The sequence below is a fragment of the Microcaecilia unicolor genome, chromosome 2 (genome assembly GCF_901765095.1).
Source record: "Microcaecilia unicolor chromosome 2, aMicUni1.1, whole genome shotgun sequence".
In the NCBI taxonomy this organism is placed as follows: Eukaryota; Metazoa; Chordata; class Amphibia; order Gymnophiona; family Siphonopidae; genus Microcaecilia; species Microcaecilia unicolor.
In genome coordinates this window covers 220150666-220172016 of record NC_044032.1, presented here as the reverse complement: position 1 = coordinate 220172016, position 21351 = coordinate 220150666, and the positions used below count along the sequence as shown (strand labels likewise).

The 21351-nt window shown below is 41.2% G+C and overlaps 1 protein-coding gene across 1 annotated transcript in view; it reads left to right on the top strand.

Moving 5' to 3' along the window:
* VPS13A (vacuolar protein sorting 13 homolog A) overlaps positions 1–21351 on the top strand; it is a 556982-nt gene that overhangs the window by 309683 nt on the left and 225948 nt on the right. Inside the window, exons 48-50 of the mRNA XM_030193720.1 lie at positions 2747–3142; positions 10567–10671; positions 10787–10933. Of these exons, the coding sequence (XP_030049580.1) occupies positions 2747–3142; positions 10567–10671; positions 10787–10933 (648 nt within the window). The remainder of the gene's footprint in view (positions 1–2746; positions 3143–10566; positions 10672–10786; positions 10934–21351) is intronic.

Below are 21351 nucleotides of genomic sequence, written 5' to 3'. Positions count from 1 at the left end.
GTCAAGCTTCTACTCTACCGCACAGTTCAAATTACTCATGTTCAAATCCAGGCCTACATCTAGTTGGGACACTTGGGGCTAAGTTTTCACAAATAAAAAAAAATACATGCTTTACCTTTGCAGTCTTCTGTTCCTTCTCTTGCAACCCCTGTATGATTACTCTTTACCCCAGGTGCAAACCTTGGCAATAGGGTCACTACTTGCTTCCCCACAAGTACAGCCAACACTTTGGGAGGATTCCTTCACTTCCAGTCCTCCAGGAGACCTGAACTCGGGGTCTCAGTCCTGGAGACCTTTTCCCTTGGGACCTTTCTTATCCACTCTGCTCCAGAGCATTTAACCACCTCCCGGTCTGAGCCCCACCCTTCTGACCCAGCCCGTTAGTACCACCTCTGTAAGGTGACTTAACTGCAACATCAGTGAGGGAGTGTTCTCAGGGACCCTTTCTGCTATACCACTTAGTCTCTCACAGGCACATTGAGGATGTTGGGCAATATGGCCTCAACAGTACATGTAAATCCCTTGATATATCTCAAAATGAGACAAGTTGAATGGATCTTAAGCACATAGTGTTCTCGGGCTACTTAGAAGCTCCAAAACATCACCTCAGTCACCAAACCCCTCTGGGACTCTGACCTGGTGAACAGTTCAGTTCAATTCAGGTTCTGCAAAAAGCATTGCCTTCCAAATAGTATTCACAACAGATGCGTCCAAACTGGGCTAGGGAGCCCATGTAGATGGACTCCACATCCAGGGATTATGATTTTCTCAGGATAAATATATTTAGATAAAACCACTTAGGATGCTAAAGATTAGCACAGTGGCCGTGCAAAATGCATGTGAAGTAAATGCTCTAGATATTTAATAAAAGTGAACTAGAATTCAGCACAGGATTATATTCTTCACTTAATGCTGTATTTTTATGCTGGCTCGAGCTGGTGTAAAGATGCAGTGCTGGAGTGAAGGGGTTATTTGAGATGCTGTGCGACACTTCACCTCAGATGACCCAAAGATCACTAGTAGCCCAGGAACCTCCAATCCACCTCCCCCACCCATGCTTCCCCCTAGTCTGAAAAAAAAAATCTCTTGTGGCCCCCCATCCCCTAACCACACTCCAAAGATTTCCCTGGTAGCCCAGTGGCACCAGATTTTTGCCCTCCTTCATCCTGAGGATTTCCCTGGTGACCAGTGGCCCATAGGCTGCTAACCCTTTCTTCTGATACCACCAAATACCCTGGGGGTACAAGAGGGACCTCCAGTACCTGCCTACTGTTCCCCCCTCCCTCCTGGAGCACCTTTAAATTGGGAGGTTGGAGCAATGCCTACTCACTCTTGCCTTCATGCTACCATCTTGCACAGTGGTACACCCTGACCCCGTAGCTGCCTTATTTGGGAGACTAACTTCTCATGGATTTAAGCAGTGCCATTTTCCAAGATGGCAGAGTGGAGGCAGGAGTGAGCGGGCATTGCTTCTGCCTCCCAAAGTTAAATGTACACTTGGGGTTTCTGGGGGGGGGGGGGGCGGTGCTGGTGTGGATATAGGTAGATGTTTGAACCTCTGGGGCATTTTGGGTGAATATGGGGCATGGGAAGAGGGCCCTAGAGCCATCAGGGAAATATTTAAGATGGGGAGTCAAGGGGCTACTGGACCACCAGGAATTTTTTGTCGAGGGAGAGACATCATCAGGATGGGCATCTAGGACCAGGGATAACTGGGCCACCAGGGAGGTTTTCAACATGGGGTTGACAACCATGGAAGCTACAAGGAATATGATCTGTTTTGTATTTATTTTTTTTTTCAATACATCTTCTTTCCTGTTCATTTGTGAGACAGTCCTTGCTTATGTTCTGACAGGAAGAGAGATACTTTATTCCTCTATGCAGCAAATGGCTGAATCTTACCATGTCAGTGTGTTCTGTTTTTATTTTCTGACAGCACTCTTTAGCATTGTGGTAATTTGCATGATATTTACTTAAAGTATCAGGGAACAAAATGTTTGTGTTAGGCTTGCATTTGGAAACTGTGCTGAGCTTTAGCGCACACACCTAACATAAAGTAAATGCATTGACCCCTAACTGTCAGGATGTGGAACTGGGCCATCTCTCATGGGATGGCCCTCAGGGCTACTTATCTGACAGGGAAATACAATGCCTTGGCAGACAAACTGAGTGGTGGTCTCTTAAACCACATGAGTGGTTTCTGGACTTGGGGGTGGCTCGTGATTTTTCAGGAGTGGAGGTATACCCGCAGTAGATCTATTTGTCACTCCTCAGAACAGGAAAATACCTCTGTTCTGCTCCAAGATAGTACTTGACTTTTTAGAATAAGCCATTTTATTTTATAACAGTCAGCTCCTTCATGAATTTCTCATTTTAGTATTCTTTGCCCTGGAGTGGAGGAGTGGCCTAGAGGTTAGGGTGGTGGACTCTGGTCCTGGGGAACTGAGGAACTGAGTTCAATTCCCACTTCAGGCACAGCTCCTTGTGACTCTGGGCAAGTCACTTAACCCTCCATTGCCCCAGGTACAAATAAGTACCTGTATATGTAAGCCGCATTGAGCCTGCCATGACTGGGAAAGCGCGGGGTACAAAAAAAATGTTTGTTTTTTCCTAAAAGGGCATTTAAAAGATTTCTGTGTAGTTATAGTCATGTTCATGAACGCCTGAAAAAAAAAAAGGAAGCTCAATGTAGTAACACAATCAACAAGATTTATTTTTTTTTCTTGTCCTTTTTTTTAATTTGTAGGGGAAAGGCAATAAATTTGTCACATTAGAAGATGGATATTCAGCTCAGCTTCATAATGCATCAGTGGATCAGACCAAGTTAGAGTTTCAGTTGCTTAATTATCTTGATAAGGACTGGAAAGGCAAATACAACATAAAGAGCAACCAACAAGATATTGATTTCATCACATTTACCTGTAGTATTGAAAAAGAAGTGACAGAACTGGATATTGCTGTTCTTGTGACCTATACCACTGGACAGATGATCATTGCCATTCATAGTCCGTATTGGATGGTAAATAAGACTGGTCGAATGCTACAGTACAAAGCAGATGATATTCACCGAAAACATCCTCCTGATCATAAAAAGCCACTGCTTTTTTCTTTCAAACCAAAAAACTTCTTCCAGAACAACAAGGTATTTTAAAGTTGATGTTAAACATTTTATACTTTGTACTTATCATTTCCAAATATGAAAATAAGAATTCTGGGCTTTCCTTATCTCTCTTCTTGCTTCTAGTTGATGATAGAACTAAATATAGTCATATATAACCTTCAAAGTATGGTCCTATGAAACCCAATGTGGTTGCATTTTGTCAATTGCCTTCATTATGGGTAGAGTAAGAATCCTGCAAAACACATGAACAACCATAAATAACATGAATATGCAAATCATACATAATGATAATCTTAAATAGAACCATAGACATGTAAAAAATGGCCATGCTGCATCTGGATACTATCTAGTTCAACATACTTAGACATACCATACATTTTTTTAAATGGTTAAATCAACCTAGAAATTAGTTGGTATACTAATTATAAAAAGTAGACTACTAAGGGTGATAAATCTTTCATCAGAAGTTACATCTAAAACCAGGAAGTGAGAAAAACATAGCAAGTCTCTTCTCATGAATATCTCATTATTCTAGGATGAAAGCATCCAAATTAAATCCGTCCAAGTTACATAATCGTAAAAAAATAAATGCTTACCATTTGAACAAAACCCACTGTTGCTGACTTATTGAGAGTAGTTTCCATAATTGTAATTCAGAAGTTCAATCTCGCATATAAATTACACAGATATAAAACTTCTAAAACAGAAAAACACCAAAAAATGTTTGTGTAATTTTAAAAATTATGGTATGTGTAAGAATGTTGAGCTAAATAGTATCCCAATGTAGTATATCCATTTTTATTTTTCCATTTTTCAGTTGCTTTTGATATGTGTTCAGGATTATCATTATATACGGTTTACAACTTTTTAATTATATGTTCATGTGTTTTGCAGAATTTGTTCATATGTTTTGCAGAATTTATACTATACCCTAATGCAGGAAGTTACTGAACCATATTGTGCAGTGACCACTAGGTACTAGATCACACACTGTGACCTCAGAAATGCTCTCAATTTTAAAAACCAGGTTTGTGGGTCTTGTTACTAACTGTTGCAAGATCTCCTGTCTTCTACATAATACCAGGGGCGTAGCTACTGGTGGGCCTGGATGGGCCCAGGCCCACCCAATTTAGCCTCAGTGTTTTGGCAGTTTATAATTTCTTTAAGCTTAAGTCTTTGCATCCGATGTATATTCCATTACAGTAGTCGATGTGGACAGGATACCTGATTGAACCAGGAGCAAAATGTCATGGTGGAGAAGCAGCTTCTGATTCTTCTTAATTTGCACAGTGTTTTGAAAAATTTCGATACTATTTCAGGTATTTGGTCAGATATGATGTTGTGGTCTATTGTGATTCCTAATGTTGTTTTTTTTTTCCTTAGAGGATAGCTGGTTTGATGGTAGTCTTCAAATCTATGTTAAAAGCCCACCTTTTTGATGCTGTTTTTAACTCCTAACCCTTATTCACTTGTTCAGAACCCTTATTTTATCATCCTCACTTTAATATTCCTTTATCTCTTGTTTGTCCTGTTTGTCCTAATTAAATTGTAAGTTCTGTTGAACAGGGACTGTCTCTTCATGTTCAAGTGTACAGTGCTGCGTACGTCTAGTAGCGCTTTAGAAATAAGTAGTAGTAGTAGCAAGCAAACCTGTGAGCTGCTGCATCCACGTTGTCATTCTTTGCCAAGAGAGATGAGAGATGCTGCAAAGGGGGAGAGAGGGGGGGAATGGAAAGAAACAGGATGGGTGAGGAAAATTCTGGCCACACTGGATCACAGGAGAGGGGGGCAAGACGAAAGAGAGAAGTGACAGGAAGATGCTGGGAGGGGGGTGGAGGGAGAGAGACACTGGGAAAGGTGGAACCATGTGGGAGAGGCCAAGGGGGTGGCAAGGAAATAAATGTGAGAAGGATGGTGATTACAGGGGAAAGAAATATGGTAATGGGGAATAGATTGAAGATGGAAGGGAATGGATGGCTGGGGAAGTAGAGAGATGGGGAATAGGAGAACTAGTGTGTGAAAAGGAAATGGAAATCTGACAGGTATCTGAAAAGTAAAACAAAGGAATGGGGTTAGGATAAAATTTGGGTGGACAAAGAAAAGAAAAAAAAAAAACAGCAGAAAGAGCTAAAATGGAAAGGTCAATATGTCAGAGGCAAGTGAAGTGAGGGAATGGAACAAGAGAGGAGAAAAAGACAAATGGACAGCAGCTGCTTGAAGGAGAAATAGCAGAAATATTGGAAAGTTCAAAAGAGAAACTGGATCAACATGATGGAAAAAGAAAATGACCAGACAACAAAGGTTGAAAAGGCATTTTATTTTGAATCTTAACTGAAATATGATAGCTTGAGAAATGTGCATAGCGGATGTCACATTCCTCATGAGCTAAAGTGTTTCTGTTTCCATTTTGAGTTGGGAGGTGCTGGGGGAAAGGTGGAGAATAGGGAGATGAAGGGGGCAGGGCAGAGAGAAAATTTTGTGCCCACTCACTTCGGGCTCAGGCCCACCCAAAATTGGCTGTCTGGCTACGCCACTGCATAATACCACAGGCGGATTGACCATTCGGGCAACCGGGCAGTGCCTGAGGGCCCAGAGTCTTTGCCTGGTTGTTCTTACCCACTGCCACCACACACTACAACTACCCTGGTGGTCTAGCAGCCATTGCTGGCCTACCGCTATTCTTCCTAGTACCGCCAACACAGACATACCAAGTCGTGGTCCCCCGCCTCTCAGGTGACTTTGTTGTGTGTCTGGTCAGGCAGCAGTGATGTCCCAATCACTGATTCGCTGCCTGTGTCCTGTGCCGGCTTCACGGTTTAAGATGGTCACCGCAAAATCTCTCAAGACTACTGTGAGAGGTTGCAGATGCCATTTTAAACTGTGGAACCGATGCGGGCTGCAGCAGCATGGGGGAAGGGGGATTGGAGGGACATGCTGGACATGAGGAGGGTAGAAGGGGAGATTGGGGACATGCTGGGCATGGAAGAAGGTGGGAAGAGATTAGAGGGACAAACTGGGCATGGAGGAAGGTGGGAAGAGAGATTAGAAGGACACACATTGGGCAAGGAGGAAGGTGGGAATGGAGATCAGGGTGACATTCTGGATACAGAGGAAGGTGGGAGGAGAGATTGGGGGAAAGGAAAGTGGGAATGGAGATTGGGGAACATGCTGGATATGGTGGAATGGGAGTTTGAGAGAATGCTGGGCACAGAGGAATGGGGGAGGACTCAGAGATTGGGGAACATTCTGGGTATGGATGGGGGTGGAAAGGGAGATTGGGGGGCATGGTGCAAGTGGAGATCGTGGGACGTGCTGGGCATGGAGGAATGTGGGAGGAGAAATGGGGTCATGCTGGGCATAGAGGAGGGTAGAAAGGGAGATTGGGGGACATGCTGGGCACAGAGGAGTGAAGGTGGAAGGCATGATCAGGGAGTGGTGCTGGAGCGGAGGGAAGGTGGAAAGAGATTGGGGAGATGCTGGATAGGAAGGAAGGTGAAGGAAAAAGCAGGAAGAGATACTGGGCAAGAAGGAAGGGAAGACAGGAGAGATACCTGGCATACTACTACTACTAATTTCTGTAGCGCTACTAGACATACGCAGTGCTGTACACTTGATGGAAAGGAAAGAGGGGAAATGCTAGAAATGGGTGGGGGAAAGAGATGGAGAGCTAGATAGAATCAGTAAAAAGAGGGAGCTGTAAGACTGGAGGATGAGCAAGAGGGATAAAATTTGAGAGGCAAAAAAAAGTATCGGAGGAAGCTGAGAATGGAAAAAAAAATCAATGTCTGAGTGGATGAAATTAAGAAGATAGGAGGAGAAGAAAGCATGGCAGATGGGCAGGAGGCCCTGGACAACGATCAAAGAGATAAGGAGCATAGACTGGGACCACTGTGCTTAGAAAAATAAAATTACCATGCATAAAGGTTTAAAAAATGTTATTTTCCATTTATTGATTGCAATATGTCAGTTTTAGGAATTGACATCTATATTTTGCACTGTACATAAGGAAATGCAACATTTTCTATTTGTCTGGTGGTGTGCTTGATGTACAGTCTGGCGTCTTAAGCTTTCAAGCTAATTCTTGTTTCTACTCTTAGAGGCTCTTTTACTAAAGGTTAGTATGTGCTAATGGGAATTAGTGTGCACTAAGTGCCCTGTGGCCCAAAGGTATAAAATAGGATGTATATCATTTACTGCTGCTAATTCCATTAGCATTCGCTAAGCTTTAGTGGAAGGGCCTCTTGGTTTGTAGTCACTTATCCTGTATTTGTGTTTGCAGGTGTGACCATGGCCAGATATTCTGTTGATTGTTTAACGGGTCCTGTAATAGTAGTAGTTATCCAGCTTGTTCAATTTTCCCAATAAGTGTATTGAAGCTGTAGACTCACTGCGGTATTTCCGATGCTGCCTTTTCCTAGGAAGGTCCTTGTTGGTGCTGTTATGGAATGGTAGATTTGTGTCTTACAGGTCCCGAGTGACTTTTGTAGGGTTTTGTATAAATTCATAATATTCCTGCTACAGGAGAAGGGTTATGTTGTTGTGTTCCTTAGATTAATATTTGTTTTTCTCTTCTCCTCGTTGATGTAGATTTTGTAATGTTTGTCAATCTCTTTTTAAGTACTGTGTAGTAAATTTTCAAATAAAATTATTTTCTATTTATTAATTAGAATGTCAGTTTTAAGAATGTACATATGCTAGAGCTGGTTTAAGACTTGGCAGGGACTTGTGAGAAAAATCTCACCCATTTGGCCTTCAATCTCCAGCATTGCATTGGTAAATCTCCAGCATTAGGATGGGCCACCCTTGGCATCTCTGCTGACGTGTTTTAAAAATGGCTGCCGCGGGAAGTCTTGGCAGTCATTTTGAAAACTTGGCACCGGGCAGAGTACCAGGGTACCCTCGGTGCTTGAGGGCCCAGAGTCCACCCCTGGCCACAATCACTATCAAGCAGATTGAAGTTGATTAGCAATACTACTTCCCCTTTCATTCTTTTTTGTAAAAGGATAAGATTTTTATTTTTCAAATTAGATTTGGCATTATATCAAATTTGAACCTTGATGGTATCGGCTCTTATTTCTTCGCAGATGATATCAAGAACCTGTACTATATTGTTTCTTCTACTGATCTTGCCCCACTTAATTTCATGTCTCTCCCAGGTAGCAACATTGCTTAGAAGAAATTATCTGTAATAACATTTCCAGAAATGCCTAGCTATGTGGTTTACTGGTTGTACTCATGCTACTCAGGTATTCCTGCTCTTGCTTGATAAAAATTCTGGAACTTCCCCCTCCCCTTAAGAATTTGGGTGTCATCCTGGATACTGAACACACATTGGCATAGCTAAGATGTGCTTTTTTGCTTTTTGGCAGACTACATAACTTAAAACTCTATTGACAAAAGATTCCATGACTACGTTGTCTGGACTACTATGATAAAGTTTACAATGGCATTTGCCAACTGACACTAAGGGGCTCTTTTACTAAGCTGCATAAGCATCTACGCGCACCCAACGTGCGCCAAAATGGAGTTACCACCCAGCTATCGCATGGCTCTTGAGGTAATTTCATTTTTGGCACATAACTGATACGTGCATCTGAAAAATAATTTTTATTTTCTGATGCTCGTATTGAGCGCACGCAGACCATTACCACCCGGTTACTGACTGCATGAGTCTTTACCGCTAGGTCAATGGCTGGCGGTAAGGACTCAGACAAATGGATGCACGGCAATTTTCATTTTGCCGCACGTCCGTTTTCAGAAAAAAAAATTAAAATGGCCTTTTTTACAGGTGCGCTGAAAAATGATTCTGCACATGTCCAAAACACGTGTCCACACTACCACAGGCCATTTTCAGCATACCTTTGTAAAAGGGCCCCTAAGAACATTACAACTTATAGCAGTCAGACTGCTCCATAATTCATTATCCAGTGAGCATGTTGCTCCACTTCCTATGGAGCAACACTAGCTACTGGTTTCATATAGAATCAAATTCAGAATCCTTGTGCTTACATTTAAGACAATGAGGGGGGGGGGCCTGCCAGCATTGCTATTTAATATATTTATTTCTCAGACCTCTTTGTGACTTTAAACCTGTAATGACATCTCTTCAGTGTTTTAAAATATTTTCCTTTCTCTGTTTTATTTTATTTCTACTGATTACCTTTAAAAGTGGACCAACATGGCTACCACAGCACTCAAAAATACTCTTATTGGAGAATAAATTACAATAAATTACTGTACATACATAAATATGGGAAAGGGCTAGTTGAAATTGAATCCCACAAAAACAAAAATATTATGGCTAGGAAATTCTCATCAAACTTGTGTTTAAACAATAATGATTCATTAACCATTGATGCCACATCAAAAGTGTTAGAAGTTGTATTATATTCCTCCTTTTGAATCTCAAATAAAGAATTTGGTTACATTTTCTTTTTAACGAAATAAGATCTGTTTGTGCTTATTTTTATGAAAGTCATTTCACTTTACTGATGCAAGCTACTATTCTAGCACCATTTGGACTATTGCATTTCTCTGTAAAGTGATGTTATAAATTTCTTATTGAAAAGATTTCAACTCCTGCAAAACACTGTCATGAGATTAATTTTTAAAAAGAAAAGGTTTGATCATGTGTGTCCCCTCTTTTGATTGAGTTCAATTGGCTTCCTCTTGAAGCTTAAATAACTTTTAAACTAATCTGCTTTGTTTTCAGAATTATCTGTGTTTTGTTTCATTAATTTCTTTCCCTCATAGCAGTAAAACCTCTAGTTTAACGGATTATTATTATTATTATTTTTTTTTTTTTTAAGTCTCTTAAATTTAAAAGAACTCTAGAACAATCTTTCTCCTACAAGGTAATTCAAACATAGAATGATCTATCTGGATCAAGAATATTTCTTCTTACTCAATATTTCATAAGCATCTAGAAACTTTCCTGTTTTAAAAGTTCTTTACCAAATCTTGGCTCTAGTGCTTGAAATTTTTTTTTTTAACCAGTCTCTTTTATCATTGTAAACTGCTTTGGGCTCAATTTTGTTGGGTAAAGGTGGTCTAGAAATTTTGATATTAGATTATTTGATATTAGATTAAGGGGGCATGTTTACTAAGGCGCATTTAAAAGGCTAATGCGCCTGTAGTTTGCCTTAGTAAACATACCCTTAAGTATGAGTCTTGCAAGATAATCAAGATGTGACGGCCCATAATATCCAACAGTAGAATTTAGATACCCACACAAAAAATTAAATATAGTTGGAAAGATATGGAATGTAATTGTAGGAATTTAGAGGTTGGATAATAACCATTGGGGGTAAGCTGATGTTTCTGTATGTTAATCTGTACTCATATACCTAAAGTGGTAGAAAATCAGAGGTGAAAGCAACTGAGCAGAGTGAATGGGCTATATACTATGTTAGTATAAAGTCTGAAAAGAAAATTTTATTTTAAAGGTCCAGCTCAGGATAACAGACAGTGAATTATCGGATAATTTTTCTCTTGACACCGTTGGTACTCATGGTGCTGTGAAGTGTAAGAGCGATAAAATGGACTACCAAGTGAGTTGATTTCATTTATATATTTGTTTGGATTTATAAAAAAAGAAATATATTAGATGAATATTCGTAGTACATAATCAATTTTATTTAGCATAAAATGTCTTTTACCTCCTAGGTTGGTGTGAATATAAATGCCAGCAGCTTTAACCTGACACGAATTGTTACTTTTACACCTTTTTTTATGATAACAAACAAAAGCAGATACAGATTGGAGGTGTCAGAGGAGGGCAAAGAGAAATGGCTCCCTATTGATTTGGATCAGGTAAGGATCATATATAAATAAGATGTTTAGGATTCCTTTTACTAAGCTGCAGTAAAATTAGGCCTTATAGAACGCCCTTATCTGTCCGCAAAGGCTATTTTTACCATGGCTGTGAAAACCCCAATTTTCTATTTTTCCAAGTTTACTTAATATTTGCTACCCACCACATCAGAAAACCATCTGAGCGGCTTCCAACATTCTGTAATAGAGGAGAGTAATTAAATTAGAAAGAAAAATAAAGTGTAGAAAATGGAACTACAATTGGTTGACAGGAAAGGTGTAGAAAAAGGAGAGAAAGAGAAGTTATGGCTATGTGCTATATACTACAAATCACACCAGGCACAGAGCCTCGCAGCCAAGGGGGAAATGGGCGAAAAAGAGCCAGGATAATAAGATCTAGTCCCATTTACTCAAAGGCCTCTGCAAATAAATGGGTTTTCAGTCCCTTTTTAAACCTGTCTAGGCATAGGCAGACGGTGGCCCAACTGTTGGGTCAACTGTTTGGGGAGGCTAAAGGGGGGCACTGTTAGGGGTGGGGCTACATCCCTCAACTGCAAAACACCCAGAACCTTACTGTACCATAACAGCACTAACTCCGAGGACTTAGAGCAACAACATTATGCATGAAAAGGCAGCACTGTAAATATTACACTGCGCAGACCCTAATACACCAATATACCACCCATAATGAAAACGCAGACCGTCAACAATAGGAACCAAGGGATCATATCACAATTCCCCATGTACCGCCACAAAACAACCTTGTTTAGTGGATAGTGTTCACAATGAGCTCTTTTTATTAACGACCAGATAGAGATAAGAGTTTTCAATTTTGGCACAGTATAAGTCATCACAAGAACAAAATATAAGAAAAACCAATGGACTGCATTAGGGACTTATAGCCCATTTAATTATGTTTAAACAAAAGAGATCTGCATGAAACAAAATATTTTTATTTTCACTTAATAATACCACTTACCAGGATCTCCTCTCCTCTTTTTCTCCCTCTCACCCTCTGCATTAAAGAATCTCCTGTCCTTCTCCACCTGTCATGCATCATATCTCTCTCTCTGCCCCAATCCAACATTGCCCCACTGTCTTGCCCCCCACCACCATCCAGTATTGTCTTCCTTCCCCTATTCCATCATTACCCTCATCCAACATTGCCCCTGTGTCTCCCCATCTCTCTCTCCTCCCTCTATCATCATCACCCCTCTGCTTCTCCTCCCTCACCAGTCACCATTCAACATTGTGCACGCTCTCTCTCTCTTCACCCCTCTGTCTTTCCCCCATTCCATCATCCCACCTCTTTCTTTCTGTGTTCCCCATGTCCAGCATCACTCAATCTCTCTCTTTTTCCTCCCCACCACCTGGACATGCGCTTTTTCGTGTACACCTCCGCCTTTGAGCTTCCCCTCCCTGCAGAGAAACCGGCAAGTGTGACCATTCGCCAAAGTTCTAGAACTGTGAGCGCTGCTGTCGGTGATCCCGGCCTCGCCCCCTGCGATGTACAGTGCCAGTCTTAGCAATTGTGGGGCCCTGTGCAGACCAGTTCGGTGGGGTCCCCTGCCCACCAGGGCAGGGCTATGGGGGCGGAGCTAAGTGGGTTAGCTCCACCCCCACTTAGCCTGCCCTTGTTGACAAGGTGTTTTAAAAATTTGTATTTATGAATTTCAAATAAAGACAAACAAAACTTGTACAGAAAAACTAATTCAAATAATCAGTGCTATCATAGGAAACCTATCTAGCCCATTATATGGGCTGAAGCCAGTAGGCAGAGCTTGCCACCATTTTCACTCACCCAAAACCAATAGCAGATACTATTGAAGCAAAAGATTATTAGAAATGAGGAACTGCCTATGTGTGGTCCATCTGTAAAAAGTCAAAAGCTGTTCCAATTGGATAGGCAGTGCCTTAAAAGATGGAGGACAAAATATATATATTTTTTGTACTTATTTGACAGTTTTTCATTTATTTGAAAGCTTCCCATATATAGATATAAATATCATGAAATAAAAATTGAATATCACTAAAACAACTTTAAAAAATATTGTAGCAGGTAGAGACAGTAGTTATAAACTCTGTATTTTGTGCTCATTTTTCTACACTGTTCTATACAATAGAGATGGCCAAATTCAGTGAGGATATCCTTTTTCCTGATTGGTTCATCTTAACAGCTGTTGTAATCTGCCTTTGGAAGCCTGCTGTTATAAAATAAGATGGACTATATTGAAATTAAAAGTAAAATTAAACTCGCCTTTCATTAAGGCACATGAAATCACATCTTCACAGGTCTCCTGTTCTCAATCTAATCTCCTTGGGTTCCCGTCCCCGCTTTGAAACTGTAGCTTAGATAATGGCAGATGGGGTGTAGAGGCACGAGATTCAAGCAGTCAGTTCCCTTGAAAAAGTCGGTGGCGAAACGGGTGTCCGTCAAGATTGCTGCAAGAAGTTGTGTGAGCTTGGAAAAAGAGTTTCTAATTGATGATTTAATTGCAACAGTAAAGTTTTTTTAAAAAACCTGAGTTTTTTTTGACCAGTTATCGAGCTGTTTACCTATTTAGTGCTTAAAATTGTGCTGTGGCACTGTAGCACAGTAGGCAGACAAAAAAAATCTGTGAATATTCATTGTGTCAATACCACAAGAGTATATATAGTGTGCACAGTGGTAGGTTGGAATTTGCCATTAGCATGCACCCATTTTTAAAAATTACTTCATGAGCCCGCAAAGCCTCCTACTTTGGAGGTGGTAAGGGATAACACGTTAACCGTGTGCTAACCAGTTAGCACATGGTAGTAGATATACTAACTGGTTAGTGCAGGAACGCCTATTCTCCTAACCCTGATAAATCTCCTCAAAAGTTTTTAAAAATAATTTTTAGCATGCTGAGATGTAACCCATTTTTACGTGTTCTAAGCCCATGTTAGGGCTTAGTGCACCTTAGTATAATGGCCCCTTAAGCTGCCAACTTTATATTCTCTAGTATTTTGTTCTCAGTTCTAACTATATAATTTATGTACAGAACTCTGAAGGATTCTAAGTGTCACAGTAGAAGAATTAACTTGGTGTCCTGTGAGAGGAAGTCAAGTGAAAAATATGTATTGTTGAAGACTATTACCCATGAATTCATTTTATTTATAATGAAATACATTTGTAATGGAATGGAGGAGTAACCTAGTGAATAGAGCACTGGTCTTGACATCCAGAAGTGCCCGGTTCAAATCCCACTACTGCCCCTTGTGATCTTGGGCAAGTCACTTAACTCTCCATTGCCTTTGGTACAAACTTAGATTACGAGCCCTCTAGGGACTAAACCTTTGGGTAAATGGGATTAGATCTTATTATCCTGTCTCATTTTTGCCCATTTTCCCCTTGGCTCTGAGGTTCTGTGCCTAAATGTAACTGTGAGATACTACTGAAAAAAGGTGTGAGCAAAATCCAGATAAATAAAATAATGTTATATCAAGCCTTGTGCTTTCAATCTGTTATTTTAGTTGCTATTCTTTATTGTGTCTACAAGTATATGTTGAAGACAAGTGATTCCATATTTTTGATTCCACTTAAGGCTCCTTTTACAAAGTAGCGCTACTGATTAGTGGTACACTTAGTACAAAAGAAGCCCATTCAGTTCACCCTAATCAGTAGTGCCGCTTTGCAAAGGAGAGCCGTAGGTTTGCTATCCATTATAACTATAATATTTTTGAAATAATTTAATTTATGCTGGTTGTAGTTATTAAATAAATAACTCCAAAAGGCAAGTTATATTAACTTATAAAGCTCAAGTCATTAAAATGCTAGTAATGACTGTGTCAGGGCAACACCCTGATGAGATATTGAAACAGCATCAACCTGGGAAGTTCAGAATAGGCACTCTAAACCATGTGACCAGCCAATAGCTTGGAGAAAGTTAAAGCAATAAGATTGTCAGATAGCGCTTAAGATCACATCCTTAGATATCAGGAATTTGCTGGAGTTCAATTAGCTGGGAAGGAAAAAATCTGTTCACTGCAATCTAAAACCTAACCAACTCACTTGCTATCAAACCACCTGTATGCTGAATGCTTGTTGTTAAGTTTCTCTGTCCCAGGTTAATCGATCCAGGCCTTCAGTCTTGATTGCTTCTCATTTCAGTTCCAGGCGTAGGGCTTGTTAACTGTCTCTAGCTCTTGTTTTACAGTTCTCTTCCCATTTCTGGTTCACTTCCCATTCTATTCCCAATAGTAGAAACTGATCCACTGCAAACTCTAACTCATGTTCCCTGTTCAGTTATTTATACTTTCAAATTGGAGATCCAGACCTCTATCTATGTAAGTGTAGTTCCTGACTTCCCTGCCCATGCTGAGCACCTGAGGCTCAGGCCCTACTCCAAGCCTTGGAAGGTCTCAAAGGACAGCGTACTAACAGTTCTGCTGTAAAACATAATCCATCCTCAGCATTATCCAGCTACATAGTATGGAAGAGGTTACCACTATGTACCGTGTTTCCCCGAAAATAAGACATCCCCTGAAAATAAGACCTAGTAGAGGTTTTGCTGAATTGCTAAATATAAGGCCTCCCCCGAAAGTAAGACCTAGCAAAGTTTGTTTGGAAGCATGCCCACCGAACAGAACACCAGAGCATGCAGCTGTGATTCTTTTTAGCCCGCCACCATTGTCCCCTACCTTCACCGTCTGTTGCAGAGCAGCTGCATGCAGGACATGAAGACAGTCACCTGCCGCCAACCCCGATGTTCCCTTCAGCAGCCGTCACTTGTAAATGTGCAGGCAAGGCATCAAGAGGCCCGTCACCTGCCGCCATCCCCGTTGTCCCCTACCGCCAGATGTAGAACTGCACACAGTCTGCCGTTATCCCGTTGCCTGCCGCCATACCATACGCTGTCACCGCTGTGCGAGTCTGCTGTGATGAGCTCCCCCTGGTGGCCGGAAGCTGCAATACCGTCCCTGCTGTACAAGTGGTCCAGGAACTGCTGTGGGAGATCGTTAGTCTCCAGACAGGATTCACAGTTTGTCTGGTTATGCTGGTTTGTGATGACAACTACTGTACAGTATATACTGTTCATTTTTTTTGTAAAACAATAAATGTGAATTCTTCTTCATGAAAAAATAAGACATCCCCTGAAAATATGGCCTAGCGCATCTTTGGGAGCAAACATTAATATAAGACACTGACTTATTTTCGGGGAAACAGGGTAGCTGTTTGATGCTGGATGGGGAAAAGTGTGCCTTGCACCTACAACTAGCCCATTTGCAGACAGCAAATGCTGCTCTATAGCAACCTCTAGGCCTGTCACTGCCATTACATCAGACTATGCTACTACTACCTGAGAGATGTTTTAGGTCTCCAAGATGGGACAAAAACACAGCATTTATGGGAGAAATGTTAAACTGGCCTTCAAATTACAGCGCCCTCTAAGGGAACTGGGAAGCTTCAAGAAGTTCTTGTTGTTGACTTTTGATAAACTACATCTTGCCTGCAACGCCTAGTTGGTGCACCATCATTGCTAGTTACGCCTCCCAGTTCTACCAGTTGTTAGACACAGCAGGGAACTAGCTCACATAGTAGTACCAGTTCCAGGAAGGGCTGGAAGAAGATATTAAGGATAAGTTGGACAGAATGGTTCTTCATGGTCTTGATGCACTTATTGATAACTGCATTAAAGTATATACTCATCCAAGTGGCAGAGAGAGCAAAGGGAGCAGTGAATCTATATGAGCTTACACATTGCATGTTGATGTACTGGGAAATTCCACACCTAATTCAATAAACTATTAAGGTAGCTTGAGGAATTTCATTGCTTATTCCTGAGGATGAGCAGTATGGAATCTACTTTTTGGGACCTGCCTGGTACTTGTGACATGGATTAGCCATTTTTGGAAGCAAGATATTGAGTTTTGATGGATGTTTGTATGACCCAGTATGGGTTTTTTCGTAAAGGAATATTGGTGATGCCTGAGCTTGACTCTACTACTGGTTACAAGGACACTATTCTCTAACCTACTTCCAGACCCTTGCTCCCAAGAGAAGGGAACCCTAGGCCATATTAAGGTGTGTTTTGTATTCTCCTTTGCTTCTACTGATAGCCGCAGAGGTGTCTCTGACCTCTTAAGCTTATTTTGCAGTTGCCTGTGGAGTTGTCTTCCATTATGGATCCTAGTTAAATCAGTTTAGGGTCCTAAATCCTATAAATATCAGCCTCACACTCGGTCTTTGAGTTGAGATGTACACGTATTCAAAAATGTCAAAAGAGCTTCAACTTCTCTAAGAGTTGTATTTTTTTATTGAACTATGGAACTGACTGAAAGGATTGAGAAGACCGCTGCATGTGGGAATGGCTGTGCTCAGGGCTTAATTTGTAGACAAAAAAAGAAGTGGAAGCGGGGGCGGGGAAGTGGGTGGGGCCAGAGCCAGAAGTAAGTTTACTTCTACACACAGACAATACTTCATTTGTGGATTTGTGGATAGAAAGGAAGCTGATATGTACATAAACTTGGAAAATTCATATATATATATATATATATATATATATATCAAAAACTGTGTGATTTATGATTAACTGATTTAATGATAATGATAGCAACATACATGAAAAATTAAAACAATAAGAAATATTTGCTATACTGTAAACATAAATGTTTCAATGACCTTTGGTCTAACATAGTATAGCAGTTCTTATGAGTTAAATGTAAGCAGGTAGGACATTTCTCCTTGGAAGTCACCATATAAAAATATTCTGGTTCTCGTGTCATCTGAGCAAAACCAACATAAATCTGTCCTCTACCAACTACACTATGAAAATCAAACTCTGAAAAAATTCCAACTCAATATACATGTAGCAAACCTAACACACATAAATAGCACTAATTCCTATGATTCAAACAGCAAGAACCTTACCTATGAATATGCAGCACTACAAATATTACACTGGGCCCTAGAACATCAATACACCTACTACTGGTAAAACAGAATGAGTGGGACTGCAACAGATTTCTATACAAAGTACATGCAAACAAAATACCGCACCTTGGTCATAGGCAAAACAGCCATATAGGAGCTAGCTCTGTGAATCTAGTTGATGCTGAGCACCCCAATATTGAGCAAGTGCCTTCTGTTACCAGGGAGGGGGGGTTGTTTATATTGTGTCTGACACCCCCAATCATTTCGAAACATTGCACAAATAGACCCTCACCAAAACAAATCACAAATTAGAATAAGAATATAAAAATAGTTTAACCGGTTTACCACAACACTGTGGAGGAAAAACAAATCTATTTTCTCTTTTACTGAACACAGTACATTTCCAAAAGCTTAACATATTGCAATTCATAAATTCAGAATGAAAACATTTTTTTAACCTTTATATTCTGGCCATTTTATTTTTCCAATCATGTTGGTGCCAGTGAGTTTTCATGTCTGACATATTGGTCTTTCCTTTTTAGCTCTTTCCTGCCTTTCTGTCCACTCAAATTTCACCCCCTCTCACCCTTCAGTTTTCCACGTACCTATCAACTTTCCATCGCCTTCTCTGTCATTAGCTCTCCCATTTCTGCTTACTCTTTCCCCAGTCTCCTATTTCCTTCTGTTGCTCACTATCTATTACATTTTTACTCGCCATCCTCTTCTTACTCATCTTCTTGACAACACTCCATGGCTTCTCCCACATGGTTCCATCATGTTTAACATCTCCTTTCCAACCCCCCACATATAGCCCAACATCTTCCCTCTTTTCTCCCCCCCCCCCCCAGCCCCCCACATTTGTAGCCTAGTGTCTCTATCCATTCTGTGCTACATTGCAGCTTTTCCCTCTCTCTGCCCATAGCATCTCCACCCTATCCCTTTATTTTCCTTCCCTCCCAATCATCTTCACCTCTATCCCTTTCTCCTCCATTCCTCCCAATCAGTATCTCTTTCCCTTCTCATTCCCTCTGTCAGTATCACCCTCTCTATCCATTTCTTCTCCTCCTCCCATAGTGAGCATCTCCCCACTCTTTCCTACTTCACATCCAGAATACCACTGTCTCTTCCCTCACCTTGATTCATTTTCCCCTATCCTCCCCCTCCAATCATCTAGCATTTCACCTTCACTCCCCCTCCCCCTGTTCCATCAGTCTCCACCCCCCCCCCAATGGTCCAGGATGTCTCCTTTCCCTCCCCACCCCTCTAACAGTCCAGCATGTCTCCTTCCCCATTCCATCCCACCCCAGTGGTCAAGCATGCCTCCACCCTATAGCCTAAGATCCAGCGTTTCTCCTTGCCGTGCCTTTCCCAGCCAGTGATCCCCCCCCCCCCCCATGTACCTTTTTAAGTGTTTTTCCTTGTAGAGGCTAACAGCAGTGAGCATTGAGTGGAGGAGTAGCCTAGTGGTTAGTGCAGTGGACTCTGATCCTGGGGAACTGAGTTCGATTCCCTCAGAAAAGCGGTATATCAAGTCCCAATTCCCTTTCCCCTATATCAAGTCCCAATTCCCTTTCCCCTTTCCCCATTGATGCATAAGCACTATTTGCGCCTTTCCTACAGTTTCACTCTGATGCTTCCCGCCTATATGGGAGCAGGAAGTTGCATCAGAGTGAAGGTTGTGGGGAAGGCGCAAGCAGCACATGCATCGCTGCTTGCTGCTGGTGGCCTCTACAAGGAAAACCACATTTAAAAGGTACACGGATGGGGGAGGGAGGGGGTTAGAGGCCAGGTGTGATGCCAAATTGATAGCTGGGGAGGGGAAAGGAAGGAGAGAGAAGCCGGACCACAGGGAGAGTCAGCTGGTGGGGAGAATACAGGGAGGATGGTGATGTCGCTGCAGGAGCTTCCAGAACAGTGTTCCACCCATTCCAGCACAAATTAAGCCCTGGCTTTGCATGCTCAGAACTTCGCAGCTAGCTCAATTCTGGGAGAGCTGCTTTCTTCCAGTGCTCTCAGATTATCTCAGCCACTTGTGATTTCTAGGTTACTGGAGCCACACTCCGTGGTCCCACAGTTTCCAGAAAGTACTCACAGACCCAATACACAAATCACCAGAATTCTTTATCAGTCCAGACAAACAGAATGAACAAACAATTGTGTTTATTCTCATTAAAATATTGAACAGTGGAACAAATATGTGCAAATAGCAAACAGTAACAAATAACTGAAAAATTGCTCAATTAGATAGCTTACTAAACATCTATGTACTGTCTAAACGGTACCTGGGAAGATCAAGACAAATAATTGTTCACAGAGCCTTAGCAAAGAGATCTGTCTCTCTCTTCTTCTTGGGCTAAGACTGAAGCAACAGCCAACATCTGCTGGGTAATTTCAAACTCCAGGCCAATCAGAGCCCAGAGCAGTCGAGTTTCAAATAAAAACTGGTTACATCACTACAGGCACTTCCTATTATCTGTGTGCCAACTAAAAGAAAGAGAAGTCAGTCCAACAGCTTTAAGCATAAACATGCACCATCTGCTGGCCAAACAGGAGAAATACACTTCAGACATATGTAAGACAGGAAAATATCCAATACATTTTATAGGCTTAAAACACACTGTTTCTTCTGACGAAGAAGGGCAACCTTCGAAAGCTAATCAAGAAATGTATTAAGTTATGTCCAATAAAAAAGGTATCATCTTATTTTCTTTTCCATGTTTTATTTTGTTTGATTTCTATTGATAACCTTAAGAGTGGACTAACACGGCTGCCACACTCCTCTGCATTGTCTCAGGAAACTCTTAAGGATAATATCTGGACATCTGTCTGAGCTGAAACTACTACTACTTATTTCTTTAGCACTACTAGACGTGCACAGCATTGTACACAAAACACATATGAGACAGTCCCTGCTCAACAGAGCTTATGATCTATTTGAGATGAACAGGACAAATAAGGGACTAGGGTGTTATTCATTGTGGGAATGATTAAAACAGATATGGGTACTGACTAGGTGAATAAGGGTTAAGAGTTAAAAGCAGTTTCAGAAAGGTGGACTTTTAGCCTAGATTTGAACACAGCCACCAACAGCACTTAACATATCGACTCAAGAAGTCTATTCCAGACAGAGTACAACAAGATAAAAGGAATGGAGTCTGGAGTTGACAGTGGAGGAGAAGAATACAGAGAGACTTACCTGATTAATGGAGTTCCTGGGAGGGGTGTAGGAAGAGAGGAATGAAGAGATACTGAGGAGCTGCAGAATAAATGCACTTGTAAGTCAGTATCTACAGTTTGAACTGTATACGGAAAAGGATAGGGAGCCAGTGAAGTGACTTGGATTATGTGAGTGTAGCGACACTAGTGGAAATAACTCTTGTAGCAGATTTTTGAACAGATTGAAGGGGAGAGAGGTGGTTTAGTGGGAGACCTGTGAGAAGCAAGTTGCAGTAGTCTAAGCATAAGGTGATGAGTCTGGATAAGGGTTTTGGTAGTAGGCTCAGAAAGGAAGGGAGGAATTTGG